General features: G+C 37.6%; 2 protein-coding genes and 1 non-coding gene across 3 annotated transcripts; 1 reads left to right on the forward strand and 2 right to left on the reverse strand.

Moving 5' to 3' along the window:
- Positions 1-394: 394 nt before the first annotated feature.
- On the reverse strand, positions 395-2,065 carry LOC104899419 (uncharacterized). Its single transcript, XM_010686608.2, has one exon. The coding sequence runs from the start codon at positions 2,063-2,065 to the stop codon at positions 395-397; it is 1,671 nt and encodes a 556-aa protein (XP_010684910.2).
- Positions 2,066-10,216: 8,151 nt separating this feature from the next.
- LOC125494586 (small nucleolar RNA R71) lies at positions 10,217-10,322 on the reverse strand. The gene has a single exon (XR_007270825.1). It is a non-coding gene; the product is annotated as a small nucleolar RNA R71 (small nucleolar RNA).
- An 88-nt stretch (positions 10,323-10,410) lies between these two features.
- LOC109135623 (uncharacterized) lies at positions 10,411-12,313 on the forward strand. Its single transcript, XM_019250969.1, has 4 exons — positions 10,411-10,510; positions 10,774-11,406; positions 11,518-11,990; positions 12,254-12,313. The coding sequence occupies exons 1-4, from the start codon at positions 10,411-10,413 to the stop codon at positions 12,311-12,313; spliced, it is 1,266 nt and encodes a 421-aa protein (XP_019106514.1).
- The last annotated feature ends 3,547 nt before the right edge of the window (positions 12,314-15,860 follow it).

The following is a 15,860-nucleotide window of genomic DNA, read 5'->3' on the forward strand; positions in this document are numbered from 1 at the left end:
ACATAAAAATCAGCAGGAAAAGTCATCTTATCAACTTCCACTAGAACATCTTTCAAGACACCTCTAGGAATGGAAGTGGACCGATCCGCTAATTGTATGACAACATTAGTAGGAAGCAATTCACCAAGTTCTACGGACTCATATAAAGAATAAGGAAGCACATTAATGGAGGCTCCCAAATCTAGCATAGCCCTATCAATCTTTGTGTCACCAAGGGTTATAGGTATAGTGAACATGCCCGGATCATTGCATTTTTTAGGCATTCTCTTTTGAAAAACGGCGGAAACATGTTCACTTACCTTCACCTTTTGCTTCCCTTTTAAATTTTTTTTCTTTTTGATGGAACAAATTTCCTTCAACCACTTAGCATACAAAGGCACATCTTTTATCAATTTTAACATTGAATATTTACGACACATTGACTAAATGTTTCATAAATATCCTTAGAAGATTCAAGCTTATGATTGTCCTTTAATGCTTCAGGGAATGGGGGTACCGGTTTGAAATCCGGAAATGATTTTACCTCTTGGTGAGAGCTAGGACTCACCAATTTTTCAGCTTCTTTTGATGGGACTAAAACCTCCACCTCCTCTTCCTTGGTTACATTCTCCTCCACAACTTTGCTCTTGCTGGGCTCTTGATCAACCAACTCTTTGCCACTCCTCAAAGTCATGGCACTCACATTCCTCTTGGGATTCACCTCGGTTTGAGATGGTAGCTTCCCCGAACTTTGGGCCTCAAGTTTATTCACGACACTAGATATTTGGCCCACTTGTGTTTCCAAATTATGAATGCTAGATCTTGTCTCCTGTTGAAATTGCACCATGTTGGACTGCATAGTAGTCACATTTTGAGCCAAGGCCTTGATCATATCCTTGGTGGACATTATGTTGGAGCTAGAGGATTTCCCTTGAGCTTGAAATGGTGCCATGTAAGGAGGAGGGTGATTACCTTGTTGAAAATTTTGATTGCCTTGGAGAGTTTGATTCCCTTGCTTGTAACTAAAGGCCGGATGATCTCTCCATCCGGGATTGTAAGAGTTTGAGAATGGATCATACTTCCTTTGCCCTTGATATCCCACGGCATTCACCTCTCGGGTTTCCTCTTGCAAAGTTGGACAAGAATCGGTCGGATGGCCGGTGTTGGAACAAATACCACAAGCCTTCACTTGTTTTTGATTGCCACTCACCAAAAATTGCCGGAACATGCCCTTAAGGTCGGACACCTCCGACTCCAAAGATGATTTAGAACTTGCCGCTTTAACTCCCCGAGTGGTATTTCTCTTAGAATAAGTGCGGGAACTCTCAGCAAACTCACTTATGAGCTCCATGGCTTGTTGTGGGGTCTTGTTATCAATGTTACCCCCAGAAGCAGCATTCACCATCCTTCTCTCATCCGGAAGGAGCCCACCAACTAAGTACAAAACAAGATCCTTCTCGGCAAAACCATGGTAGGGACAACAAGCAACGAGCCTCTTAAACCTCTCTAAGTAGTCATAAAGGATCTCATCATAACCTTGCTCAATGTTGCTAATGGCCCTCTTAAGCTCATTCAACTTGCTTGAAGGAAAGAACTTCTCTAAGAAAGCTTGCTTCATCCCCCTCCATGTGTTGATACTGTTGGGGCTTAGATGATAGAACCAATCATTAGCCTTATCCTTCAACGAAAAAGGAAAGGCCCGCAGTTTGATTTGATCCTCCGTAACACCCCTTGGCTGCATACTAGTACAAACAGCATGGAATTCCGCAAGATGTTTGATTGGATCTTCTCCATTTAAACCATGGAAGCTTGGCAATAAATGAACAAGACCCGACTTCAACTCAAAAGTAACATTCTCCCCAAACTCCGGATATTGGATGGCCAATGGTGCCTGGTCCAGATTAGGACCAGAAAGCTCCCTTAATGTCGGATCAGCTCTAGGCGGCATTTCTTCTTCCTCAACTTTAATGTAGAAAGGTAACTCACGGAAATGACCCCGAATCTCCTTCCTCAACCTATAAAGTGTCCTTTCGATCTCTGAATCAAACAACAATGATCGAATATGAGAAGCACGGGTGTGAACCATAAGACGGGTTCACACACCAACAACAAAAGCAAACAAACACACAAATAACAACCCAAACTTGCTGCCTTCCCCGGCAACGGCGCCAAATTTGGCGAGGCCTAAGTCGTATCGCCTAACGCGCAAATAAATCAATACTACCCTACACAAACGTAGTATAAGGAAGTAAGGTTCGAATCCACGGAGAAGGTAGGTTTGGTTTGACTAAACGTGTGCTAAGTAACAATGGGGGGTTTTGAGGAATGAAATTGAAACAAATAAAGCAAAAACAAGGAAAATCAAATAATAAACGAGAACTTGGCAATTAATCTTCACAACCAATTGAACCCTTGATCATTGAACAATTCAACACCTAATGTAGTGGTAAGACTAAGCGAGCGCTCTAATCTTAACCTTAATGTCATAACAACCTAGCCCGAGCGTTCTAGGTTTAATTAAGTAATTAGATAACAACTAGGGAGATTCCAATAGGGTAATATAACATTCACACAAGCGGTCGAATGCGAAATTATATGATGATTCTTCTTATACTCAATCATCCACGAGCGTGCGATAATTGGGCATAAACTACAACCCTTGATAATCTCAAAGTAGACAATTATCTAGATAGTAGAGATTGCAATAAGCAAGAAGTTAATTGATCAAGTTAACTTAAGCACAAAAACAATCAAACACGAAGAACATGAAAAATCATCAACATTCAAGCAATTAAAAGGAAAAATTGAACTCACAAGTTGATTAAAATGGTTGATTCGATTGATACACCAAGATAGAAGATTACCTCTCCATAATATAAAGGATTACAATTTTTTGTTTGAATTCTCTCTAAAAACAGATGAAAAACGATCCTAAACACAAAAGACGAAATGTTCTTTTAATCAGCAAAACAGGGGAAGACGAAAAGCCGAATTCCGCGTTACAGGGCTCCGCGACCGCGGAGGGGGTCCGCGACCGCGGTGAGGTCGCGGAGATGCTCACGGTGATTTCCTTTAATTTCCTCCGAAATTCGTCGCGACCGCGGTCATGTGCTCCGCGACCGCGGAGGCTGCCGGTACAACTTCCTTCTTCTTTCCTTGGATGCTTCCTCATTTGATTAACATTTCTTCCCATCTTTGTTTCCTTGCCACTTAAATGCACTTTGTTGACTTATTCCACTTGTACACTTGACTTTGTGATTTGGCATTTTCTTCAATAGCAAATTGTGCCCATTGGACCCTCTCACCAACATAATAGAAATTAAATAAACCAAAAACCAATTGTTGAGAAAGAGTTCAAAATCATACCAAAATATGTTCAAGTCCACACAAAAAATAGCCAATTAAGTACTGAAAAATGCCATATGAACATGGCATATCAATACCTTAATAAAATTATTTTCTTAAAAGTTGTGTATAGTTGACGATAACTAGTATTTACCAGTTATATATGTTTTGAAGAAAGAATATTGGTTTCATTTACATTGTAGTGAAAAGAGGTTTTACCCTTGAACTGTAAAAAAAAGGAACTTTGTGAAACTATCTAGAAATCTTATTACCCAGACAACATACCCCTCAATCTAAAGTTAGGTGAACTAGGGTTTGAGTGGTTTTCGTGAATCTTGGATCTTGAGTCGTTTTCCCTCGTTGGTATTGTACGTAGTCAGTCAATTATGGCTGACGAAATTGCAAATAAATGTGCGGATTTGAGGATTACAAATGACAAAAGCAAGATCATAGCTTTCGATGATGAAGGACCTGATGATGATGAAGATTCGGGAATTGGCCTATCGATCGTAGGCAAAGTATTAACAATTAGGCCCTACAATTTTGAGGCTATGAAAAGAGCAATGAATCAAAGCTGAATGATCTCTAAAGGAGCGTAGTTTTGATCGATTGAGAACGGGCTCTTCGTTGTCCAATTTGCCTCTATGCATGATAACACGAAAGTTATAGCAGGGCGCCCATGAACATTCGATAATAATATACTTATGTTGGAGGAGATTAAGGGGAGTGCTCAACCATCAAATATATTAATAGCTCTAAGTCCTTTCTGGGCTCAGCTATATAACCTTCCCATGGATAGGCGTACTGAGAAGAGCGTTCGAGCAATTGGTGGAGGGTTGGGTGAGGTTTTAGAAGTGGAGTCTGATGGGATTCCCTGGGATAAATCTGTGAGGCTGAAAATTTTGTTAGATGTTATGAAGCCGTTGCGCCGTATTCAGCAGGTCCGATCAAGGGATGGAAAGGTTGTGGTTGTGGAGATCAAGTATGAGCGTTTACCGAACTTCTGCTATGCATGCGAAGTTTTGGGGCATATTGAAAGGGATTGTCTCATGGTGGCCGAGGAAAGTATGGAGGAGGTTAAGAAATGGGGGGTTGGCTGTGTGCATCCCCGAGACGTGGAAGGTTGAAGATGGACGATGACGTGAAAGCTTTTCGTGGGTGTGCTAGAAACCTGATTTTGAAGGCATATATGGATCCAAAGGAGACTATGGAGGTGTTGGAAACTGCGGTTGATAAGTCTCACACCCTTTCTGTGGAGACTCCCAAATCTGTTGAGGTGATCGAACCCAAAGTTGTGGTGGTGGAGGCCATTGATGAAGGGGTTGTGAATCGTGCACTGGCTAATGCCGAGAACTCTACCCAAGCACTTAGCTTGCCTACCATTCCAGGTGCATGTGGAGTGAATTGCGACGTAAGTTCAATTTCTAATGCTGGCTCTTTTAGTGAATGTAATTCTATCGCTAAGCCTAGAAAAGTAAAGTTGCTGGCACATAAAAATGCACTAGTCACTTAAATATTGATGTAAATGCTGTTAAGGACTCGTGTGAAAATATTATTTTTTGTGGCTATAAACGCAAGGTCCCAGATGAGATGGTGCTTGACGACAATGTAGGAGCAGAGGTTAGGTTAAAAAAGTTAATAGGTGGTGTCTCTTTATCTCATGACAGTAATGATGCATCTGTCGAGGGGGATGTGGGAAAAGCCCAACCCCGCCAGGCGTTATAAATATGCTATGCTGGAACTGTCGAGGCTTGGGCAACCCCCGAGCAGTTCATAAGCTTCGTAGGTGGAGCTTGGTGCCGAGCCTTAGCTTAGTATTTGTGTCGGAAACTGTGATTGCTGCTACTGCGTCTGAAAATTTGAAGCATCGTTTGGGTTTAGTAGTGCTTTTGGTGTGGACAGTATTGGTAGGTTAGGTGGGCATTGTATCTACTGGAAGGCTACTAATTTTAGATTTACTTTGCTTTCTTTTTCTTCTCACCACATTTGTGGCGATGTAGTCGGGGAGAATGGGGTTGCTTAGAGATTTGTGGGGATATATGGGTGGGCGGAGGCGAGTGAAAATATAAAACTTGGGACCTTGTTCGGCATTTATGTGATTTTGATGGCCCTATTCTGATTAGGGGCAATTTTAACGAGATCTTGAGTATGAGTGAGATTGAAGGGGGCTCTTTGCTGCGGAGGCATAGTATGGAGGGATTTAGAGAAGTGTTGGAGGGGTATAACCTCCGTGATCTGGGTTATGCGGGCCTATGGTGTACGTGGGAGCGGGGTCGTAATCCTAGCACCCGGATTCGGGATCGAATTGATCGTTTCTTAGCTTCGATAGGTTGGTGTGAGAGCTTTCCCCATGCATACGTTGAGCATTTACCTCGTTATAAATCCGACCATATGCCTATTTTGATCCTAGTGCAGGGTGCTCATCGCATAAGAAAAAAGAGGAAAAAACCTTTTCGTTTTGAGACAACATTGTTACTAAATGACGAGTGTGAATCTGTGGTGCGCTCTGCTTGGGAGGGCTCGATCGGCTCACCTCGTGAGCAGCAGATTGGTAGTCTTGCAGAAGAATTAAAGGGCTGGAGTCGTGGCTCTCTAAATAAACTGGGCAAGAAAATTGAGGAGGTGGAGGGAGACTTGAAAAATTTGCAGCAGCAAGATGATGGCAGGGACCATGAAAAGGAAAAGACTCTCCAAGGAAAACTCGATGATCTTCTAGAGCAACAGGAGGCCTACTGGTTTTTGAGCTCGCGAGTTTCGGAGATTCGTGATGGAGATAAGAATACACAATATTTCCACTGTAAGGCAAGTCAACACAAAAAAAAATCGTATTGATGGCTTGTTCGATGGTGGCGGTACTTGGAGGTGTGAGGAGGATGAATTGGAGCGTGTTGTGGTGGAATTTTATGAGCAATTGTTTACGACTAGCTCATCCTCGGATGCGGATATGCTTGTTGTCCTAGATGTTATTATCCCGACTATTTCTGCAGAAATGAATTTGATCTAGACTCGTGATTGTAACAAAGAGGAGGTGTGGGAAGCGTTGAGTCTGTTTTTTTACCAGAGGTTTTGGCATATTGTGGGTGACGATGTTACTGCTGTGATTTCGGGCATTATCCATAGCACGCGCCCTCTGGATGCTTTCAATAGAACTAATGTTGCTGTCATTCCGAAGGTTAAAATCCTACTTCAATCTCTGAGTTTCGACCTATTAGTCTTTGTGATGTAATTTACAAACTTGTTTCAAAAGTTGTAGCAAATAGGTTAAAACTTATATTGCCTAACATTGTATCTGATAACCAGAGTGCTTTTGTTCCTGGTCGCTTGATTACTGACAATGCGCTTATTGCCATGGAGTTATTTCATACTATGAAATCTCGCAGTAGGAGTAAGAGTGGATTGTTGCTATGAAGCTGGATATGAGTAAGGCATATGACAGAGTGGAGTGGTGCTTTCTCCGAAGAATGTTGCAAAAGATGGGGTTTGTTACACCCTGGGTCGATTTGGTGATGAAGTGTGTAACATATGTGAAATATTCTTTTGTGATTAATGGTAATTGACAAGTCTCTATTTTATACATGCTTTTTGCCTGTTATACTACTTTTTGGTACAAGTTATGAGACTTATAATAGCTTTCTTCTCATATATCAACGTTTTTACGAGTTAAGTTACGTAAGTAATAAAATTGACGAAAATATGAATAAAATGTGTTCAATAAATTATTTTCCTTGATGCTACTACTACAAATCTTATATATATTAATTTGTCTTGTTAAGCATTTATAATAGTAGTATAATTCTAATATGCAAATATTTTATTACTTTATTGATTTGTTTGTGGGTAAAATTAGAAGAAGAAGAAAAGAAAAAAAAAAGAGGAAAAAACTTTTCTTCCCATGGTCCAAAAGACCAACAGCAATCATGGGCCAAAACGTAAAAAGGGGACGGAGGATTGAAAAACAAAAAAAAAAAAAAACCTAAGACTAAAGAAGACGCAACAGGAGTACACACGGGAGGAGTGGAAAAAAGACTTACAACAGAGAGCGGCACTACAGGCGACGAAGAAACGCAGCATCAGAGGACAACAGAGAAGCTAGCGCGAAAGGAAGCGCGTTTTATCTGATTCTTCATCTAAATATGGAGTTTTTTTCTCTCTTCTCTTGATTTATGTTATTAAATCTTGTTATTATTATGCTTAATTTTAGATTTTTATTCTCAATTAGTTGGGTTGATTTAGTTGTTATGTCTAGCTAAATTTCTATGTTCTAGGTTAGGGATGTAGTCTTTTATATTTCTATCAATTAATTGAATTTGTTATTTGGGTTTGATTTATTATAATTGAAATTTGATAATCTTGGTTTGTTTTCATATAATTGATCTGGCCAGTTGATTATATGTTTAATATATTGGATTATTAACGGAAGTGAAAGTTCAATATTAGTTCATGGGATTATTAAACGTGAAGTAGTATAATTTTAGGAATAGTTATACACTTGGGATGGTCCTTTATATGAATTTCTTGTTCGTAATGAGTTCATATTAATTGTTTTGACCACAGAAGTAGGCGTAAGTTTAGTATAAATACATGTTTTCTACGTTGGAAGAGGAGATAATATATCATTGGAAGTTTGATCATTGCAACCCAATATTATTTCAACCCAACAACTAGTTTGATCTCATTATAGGAAGTAAAAGGTGAAACCCGAAACCTAGAACTATCTCTCTCATATTTGATCCTTACCGATTATCCGACTTTTTAGTGTTAGAATTAGTAGTTCATATTACTATAATAGTTTAGTTTATCACCATCATTCACCATTTCCGGATCGTCTAAATAATATTAGTATCTCTAAATTTGGTAGTTGATCATACCTCATTGTGTGAAACTATACCTTGCTCACCTATACTATTATACTTGACCCGTACACTTGCGGAAATTGTAGGTATATTTTAGGCCGACCAAGTTTTTGGCGCCGTTGTCGGGGAGGCAATAGTTCAAGATCATACTCGAGGGATTTTTAATATTACTTTAGACTTTATTTTCTTGTTAGCACTTGTTTTATTTTTCTTTATAAATTTTTTTTTTTATTTCCTCTCATAAACATTTTGTTAGAGCTATCTTTGTGTTTCTGAGTTATTAGTATTAATTTTTTTTTAATAACTAGTTTCTTTGTCTAATCACTAGTAGTTGTGTTTCTTAATTATTTAGCGTAGAAATTGCTGCACATTTTAGTGATTTTTCTTTCTTTGTGCTTACAAAATTATTAAGTTAAGTTTAATCTTTCTGATATTATTTATTAGTGTATGCGACGTACTAATCGTGCTTTGCTTTCTTTTGATCATGAGATTGAAAAAACAGCGTGCGCACTAAGGAAACTGAAAAGGTTGGAGCAAATACAAAAGCTGCCAGATTTTGATTTGTTGTACATCTTCTCGGAAGAATCTGACAGTAAACCATTAGAGATGGGGGACGACAACAATGATGAAAAGCCTTTACGTAACTACGCAATGCCGAATGCTAGTGGTGCACCTTAGAGTATTGTAAGGCCTACTATTTCTGCTAATAATTTTGAGCTTCGCACTGCTTTAATTCAAATAATTCAACAAGACCAATTTAGTGGCCTAGATAATGAAGACCCTAATGAGCATATAATAACTTTTCTTGAAAATGTGACACTGTTAAGTTCAATGCTGGAGTGACTGGCGATGTTATTCGACTTGGTTTGTTTCTGTTTTCACTTAAAGATAAAGCTAAAATGTGGTTAAAATCTAGGATTTTTTGGTTAAAACACCCTTATGTTTGGTGAATTTTAAAACAATCCCTCTTTTGTTTGTTTTTTTTTAAAATGAACCCCCAAACGTTTAAAAATTTTTTGGTTGCACCCCCAAAATCTAACTTCCGTCAAATCTAGACGTTTGTGGGGCCCTTTTTCCCATTTTCCCTCCTAAATGTTGCGTGAAATGACATTTGTATCCTTGGGTAATAAAACCCTTCAAGTAACCTCTTCATCTCTCTCATTCAATTCCTTCATTTCTGATTTCATCTCTCTTACTTGCTTCAGTCAGAATTTCAGCATTTCTCTCTTGTCATCTACTCCTTTTCATCTTCTCTTTCAATCTCTCTCATCTAACACACACTCTCTCTCGTCATCATGGAGAATTATGGAATGACAGAAAAGGGGAAACTTTTATGGATGGTAAGATAAGAACATGGTGCCATAACCCTCTTCTTCAGCACCAGTTCATTAATCGCCACCTTCTGCCACTCCTCCTGATACTTGTCAACCCATCCAAAGAATTCACACCCTTCTCTTCCAGTATGAACATCTGAGAATTTGCAGGCATAAAAACTCCTCCCAGGATTGTCATGCGTCCATGACCTCAAAATCTTAGCAGGAATTCGACAATTGCATTTGGTTGCCATAACCCTAGAATTGCAAAATTACCCAAAATTTAATGCCTAGAAATGAATGTAACACTTACTTGATTTGAAGGATGTAAGGGATTGTCAATTGAGAGTGGAATTGCAATTTTCCATTTGAAATTTTGGATTAGCAACTTCAATTTGGGGGTGTCGGAAAATGACCGTTGTGAGAGAGGGAATATCCTGATTTGGGGATGAAGTGGTTGTTATATAATAGCATAGGTGGGCCCCACAAATGTCTGGATTTGACAGAAGTTAGGTTTTGGGGGTGCAACCAACATTTTTATAAAACGTTTGGTGGTTCATTTCAAAAAAAAAAAAAAACAAAAGGGGGATTGTTTTAAAAATCCCCAAACACAAGGGTGTTTTGACCAAAAAAATCCTAAAATCTAATCCACCTAATTCATTTACAACATGGCCTGCATTATCTCAAGCTTTTCTTAATAAATATTTTCCTCCGAGAAAAATTGCTAAGTTTTGAAACGATATATCTAGTTTTGCTTAATATAATGGGGAGTCTTTATATGAAGCATAGGAAAGTTTAAAGATTTACAACGTAAATGTCCTCATCATGGTGTTCCTGATTGATTGCTAATGCAAACTTTTTATAATGGTCTTAATGAATCTGTTAGACTAATTATAGATGCGACCGCTAGAGGTGCAATAATGGGTAAAACTACTGAAGTAGCTAATAGGTTACTTGAAGAAATAACTTCTAATAATTATCATTGGTCTAATAATAGGGGTAAACCAAAGAATGCTGCTGGTATGTATGAAGTAGAAGGAATTAACATATTAAATACAAAAGTTGACGACTTAGTTAATTTGCTAAAATGAGTAATGTCAATTCTGTGTCCACTACTATGTCATGTAATTTGTGTGGAGGTGCTCATTTGACCAATGAATGCATTAATGTGGAACAAGCTCAATTTGTTTCTAATTTTAATAGGCTGCCTAATAATGATCCATACTCTAATACTTTTAATCCGGGATAGAGAAACCATCCTAATTTCTCTTGGAGGAATCAAGGACAACAGAATGCTAATATTAACTCACAAATTCCACCTGGTTTCCATCAAACACAACCCCAACAAGAAATTAAACCAACATGGGAGTTGGCTATTGAAAAATTGGCTAATGCTACTTTTGAAAGAATTGAAAAGTTGGAAACTAAAGTTGATCAGATTGCTATTTCTAATAGAAATGTAGAACTTCAACTTGGACAATTAGCTAATGCCATCAATTCTAGAAGTCAAGGAGCTTTGCCTAGTAAAACAGAAGTTAATCTTAAACAACAGTGCAACGCTCTCACTCTTAGAAATGGTAAGGAGTTAAGTACCATAAAAAGTACGATCAAAGAAAATGAGGTCGCCAATGAAAGTGAAAAAGAGAAGGAGAATTATGAAGCTGAGAAAGAACTTGAATCAACACCTCTTCTCCCAGTGACGCCTTATGTTCCCCCTATTCCTTTTCCACAAAGACTTAAACAAACTAAATTGCATAGGGAATTTGAGAAATTCTTGAAAATGTTTAAGCAATTACATATTAATGTTCCTTTTATTGATGCTTTAATGCATATTCCTTCTTATTCTAAGTTTCTTAAGGAAATTATGTCAAAAAAGAAGTTGGAAAAATATGAAACCATTGCTTTGAGTGAGGAATGTAGTGTTGTGATTCAGAAAAAGCGTCCCCCTAAACTGAAAGACCCATGAAGTTTTTCCATTCCTTGCACTTCAGGTGATATTAAATTTTCTAAAGCCTTGTGTGATTTAGGTGCAAGTGTCTTTCTTATGCCTTTATCTATTTGCAAGAAGTTAGGATTGCATAATATAAAATCTACTACTGTATCTTTGCAACTTGCTAATAGATCTATCAAATTTCCAACAGGAATACTAGAAAATGTGTTAATTAAAGTCAATAACTTTATTATTCCTGTTGATTTCATTATTCTTGATATGGATGAGGATATAGAGGTACCTATTATTTTAGGTAGTCGACCCTTCTTGGATACTGTTGGAGCTATTATAGATGTTAAGAATGGTATTTTAACGTTTGACATTGGTGAAGAGAAAGTTCACTTTAATATATTCAGTTCTTCTAAAAATAATTCACAACGTGATCTTGTTTGTCAAGTTGATATAATTGAAGACATGACTAAGAAGAAACATGTAACTGATGCTACTAATGCTCTACGTGAAGTGTGTTTGAGTAAAACAGGTACTCCTCCTAAGCATAAGAACGAAAAGGTAAGAAAAGTTTTTCCTCCAATCAAGGAATGTTTTTCATGGAGGAAAAAGGGTGAATTCAAAACCAAAGGTAAGTCTCCATTGATAATTAAGACGACCACTAAAGGAGTGACTAACTCCTCGATGGATCCTAGTTAAATGAAACTTGGTGGAAGTCAAGCTATAGACTCTAAACAAGCGCTACTTGGGAGGCAACCCAAGCTACTCTCCGTTTTATTTTATTTCTTTTGTCAGCATTCTTATCTTCTTTCTATTTTTTTCAGGTACACAGCTATAAGTCAGTTTCGCTCATGCTAATAGTCATTGCTGCTATGTCAGGCTAATGGCTACTGTTGTCCTGCTCCTTCTACTATGTGTTGTTGTTGCGGGCTACTGTGTGTGTCACCATTATCACAAGCTTTTACATAGAGTAGTTAGCTGTCGCTCTCTTACTGTGATGCACGAGAGAAGTCGTCTTACGCCTCCCGGTTGTTTCTCTCTAAGTATTTTATATTCCCATGGTTATTGCTACAATTTGATCCCCTTTCCCATATAGTTTGAGTATATTTAAACATTGAGGACAATATTTATAATAAGTGTGGGGAAGAGGCTGAAGCCTTGAATTGCTGGATTTTGTGTATTGTTTTAATGCTGGAATTAATTTGTGTGAAGAAACAGGTCTAGAAAATGAGAAAATCTAATTGAATATGCCATATTTTATGGGAGGTGCTACCAAAAATTTTATAGAAATTTATAAGTTTCATGTCTAATATTGATTTGAAGACAAATTTCGGTAGCTTAGTTTGACTGAAAAAAAATATAATAACAGTTTTTGAAATTGATTTTTTTTTTTAAAAAAAAGTTTTTCTAGTTTTGTTGCTAGCTAATGGATTTTTATGTTGACTGATTCGAAAAATAGCATAGTATCATTGTTCAAGTGTTTGGCAAGTGCTAAGAATGGTTATTTATGATTTTGATTTGTGATTGACTTGGTGAACATCTATAACCATTGTGAGACTTTTGAGCCTTTTAGTAGACTAAAAAATCTATATTAGTCTCTATTTTTTATGAGAGTGTGTGTTAGTTCATGGTGAAGTATAAACTCTTGAATTTGCATTGGTTTCTTCGAGATTACATTGAAGCATGAGCATGCATAAAAATTATTAAGGCATTCGTTTTTGTTGAACTACATTTAGCCTAAGCCACCTACATTATCATATTTCTTCGTAAAAGCCCTCTAAGCCTTAAGCCTGTTTCTTTTGCCTAAACCACATTACAAGCTTGTAATCCTAAACATATGTCCTAACCAAAGCTTTGAGCTAGTGGACTATAATTTGGTGTTTGGAGTATTATTTGTGAAGGCTATAATAGTAAAAAAATTATGATTATTGAGATGGTGTTTTATTATTCTATATCAATGATTATTACAAGATTGTGAAAAAAAAATTCAAGAAAAATGCTGAAAAAAATATATGATATGTGATACGAGAAAAAAAATATGGAAGAAAATAATAAATAATAATAATAATAAGTCAAATATTATCCTTTAAAGCAAATGGAGAACAAGGAGATATAATGGTTACATATTATTGGAGTTGGGTTATTTAGTCGTAACATTTTATTAGAGTTGGAGTTTATTTGTTTTTTTTTTTTTGCTAAGTAAGTAAAGTATATTGCTCTCAAAAAACAATTACAGCCACACTCAAACCTTGGAAGAGACAAACCAACTAGGTTGGACCCCCTCAACCAAGGCTTGACACCAAGCTAAATACAAATCATCATAGAGTTAGCTCTATCTCTCAACCATCTCCTATCTCTTTGAGTGATTTTATGAGGAATCACACTATAAACTCTATCTATACTGACTCTCTGAATTCTATTTACATGACTACTGATTATATCCACCTTATCATTCCAAACTGCATCATTCCTTGCTAGCCAAATGAAGTAGATGGTAGCTCCCAACACTGCTAACATAAACTGCTTCTGGAATCTTGAATTTCTACTGCTGGAGATGTTCCTTAAGCTGCTTTCAATGTTGTCTCCAAACATATCAAACTGCATCCAAGTTGAAACTAACTTATTCACATCTAGACTGAACTGGCAGTTAAAGAAAAGGTGTGAATGAGTTTCATCCATTATCCCACACAATCTGCAACTTGTATCATCTAAAACTCCCATCCTTCTCAATCTCACAGCTACATTTAGCCTTTCCTTCATAACAAGCCAACATATAAATCTATGTTTAGGCACTGCTAAATCTGTTCCACACAAAGTTCCTCCAATTCACCTTCACATTTTCACTAATTAACTTCTTGTAACACTCATGAATTGAGAATTTCTGTTTGTTTGCCAACTGCTGAGCTGTGTAAATTAACTTCAACTCCTCCTTCACTTCACAAATTTTCCTCCAGTACCAACTGCAGTCTTGGGAGGGAACATAAGACCACCAGTTGTCATTCCTGACATAGACAGCATTTATCCACCTAAGCCAGAGGCTATCTTTCTTTGCTTCTATTGCCCATACATACCTACCAAGTGCTGCAACATTCCACTGGATTATCCTTCTCAGACCAAGACCTCCTTCATCTTTAGGCATACAAACCTGCTCCCATTTTACATTACCAGACTTCTGACTAAAATAAACACCACTCCAAAGGAAAGCTCTACAGATATTATTGATGTCCTGCATGACTCTCTTTGGAATGATCATCAACTGCGCCCAGTATGTATGCAAACTCATTAAAACTGAGTTAATGAGCATTACCCTAGGTATTTCTGGAGCTCCAACTTCTTATTCTTGCAGTGATTTTCTGGAGCTCCAACTTCTTATTCTTGCAGTGATTTTCTCCACAAGAATACCACAATCTCCTGCTGAAATGCTTTTAAAACAAATTGGAACTCCTAGGTATTTAAATGGAAGTTTACCATGAGAAAACCCAGACATATCAAGAATTCCTCTTATCTCACCCTGAGTCATACCTGCAGTGTATAACTCAGACTTTTGTTTATTTACTTCAAGCCCTGAAACTTCTGAGAAATGCTGAAATCCTTGCAACAAGCTCAGAACTGAAGCATAATCTCCTTTGCTGCACATGATTATATCATCTGCAAAACACAGATGATTGAGCTTAACTCCATAGCACCTAGGGTGAAACTGAAACAAAGTTTTCTCTGCCACTTGCTTCATGGTTCTTGAGAAGTACTCCATGCATATTACAAATAGCAGAGGGGAAATGGGATCCCCCTGCCTTAGCCCCTTCTTCCCTTTGAAAAAACCCACCAGGGAACCATTTATCATTAAGGAGTAGCTAGGTGTAGTAACACATTCCATGATCATCCTTATGAATTCTTCAGGAAAATTCAAAGCCCCCAGTACATCTTCCAAAAAAACCCAGTCAATTGAGTCATATGCCTTCCTCAAGTCCATCTTTATAATGCAACTTGGTTGAGCATTTTTCCTGCCATATTGTCTGACTATATCTTGTGAGCAATGAATCTCCCCTGGATAAAAGCTCCTTGATTGGGAGCAATTATATCAGGCAGGATCAAGTTCAATCTATTACATAACAATTTTGTAATGCACTTGTACAGAACATTACAACAGACAATTGGCCTAAATTCTGTAACACTGTTAGGACATTTCACTTTAGGAATGAGTGCTAGAATTGTGTGATTAATCTGTTTAAGAAGCTTCTTAGAACTAAAAAAGTCTAAAACAGCCTCAGTACATTCATCACCAATTATTTCCCATGAATCTTTAAAGAAGTGAGAGCCATACCCATCAGGACCTGGTGATTTATCACCAGGAATAAAGAACATTGCAGCCTTGACTTCCTCTGGAGTGAACCTTCTCATCAAGAGGTTTCTTTGCTCTTCTGACACAACAGG

Source organism: Beta vulgaris, chromosome 1 (genome assembly GCF_026745355.1).
Source record: "Beta vulgaris subsp. vulgaris cultivar EL10 chromosome 1, EL10.2, whole genome shotgun sequence".
Classification (NCBI taxonomy): Eukaryota; Viridiplantae; Streptophyta; class Magnoliopsida; order Caryophyllales; family Amaranthaceae; genus Beta; species Beta vulgaris.

Bases quoted from the DNA above. Each gene is read 5' to 3' on its own strand.
- LOC104899419 (XM_010686608.2), bottom strand. From the start codon at position 2,065: ATGGTTCACACCCGTGCTTCTCATATTCGATCATTGTTGTTTGATTCA.
- LOC109135623 (XM_019250969.1), top strand. From the start codon at position 10,411: ATGGGTAAAACTACTGAAGTAGCTAATAGGTTACTTGAAGAAATAACT. The intron at 10,511-10,773 runs GTATGTATGAAG...GGAGGAATCAAG, and splicing joins TAAACCAAAGAATGCTGCTG to GACAACAGAATGCTAATATT. The intron at 11,991-12,253 runs GTAAGAAAAGTT...TATTTTTTTCAG, and splicing joins CTAAGCATAAGAACGAAAAG to GTACACAGCTATAAGTCAGT.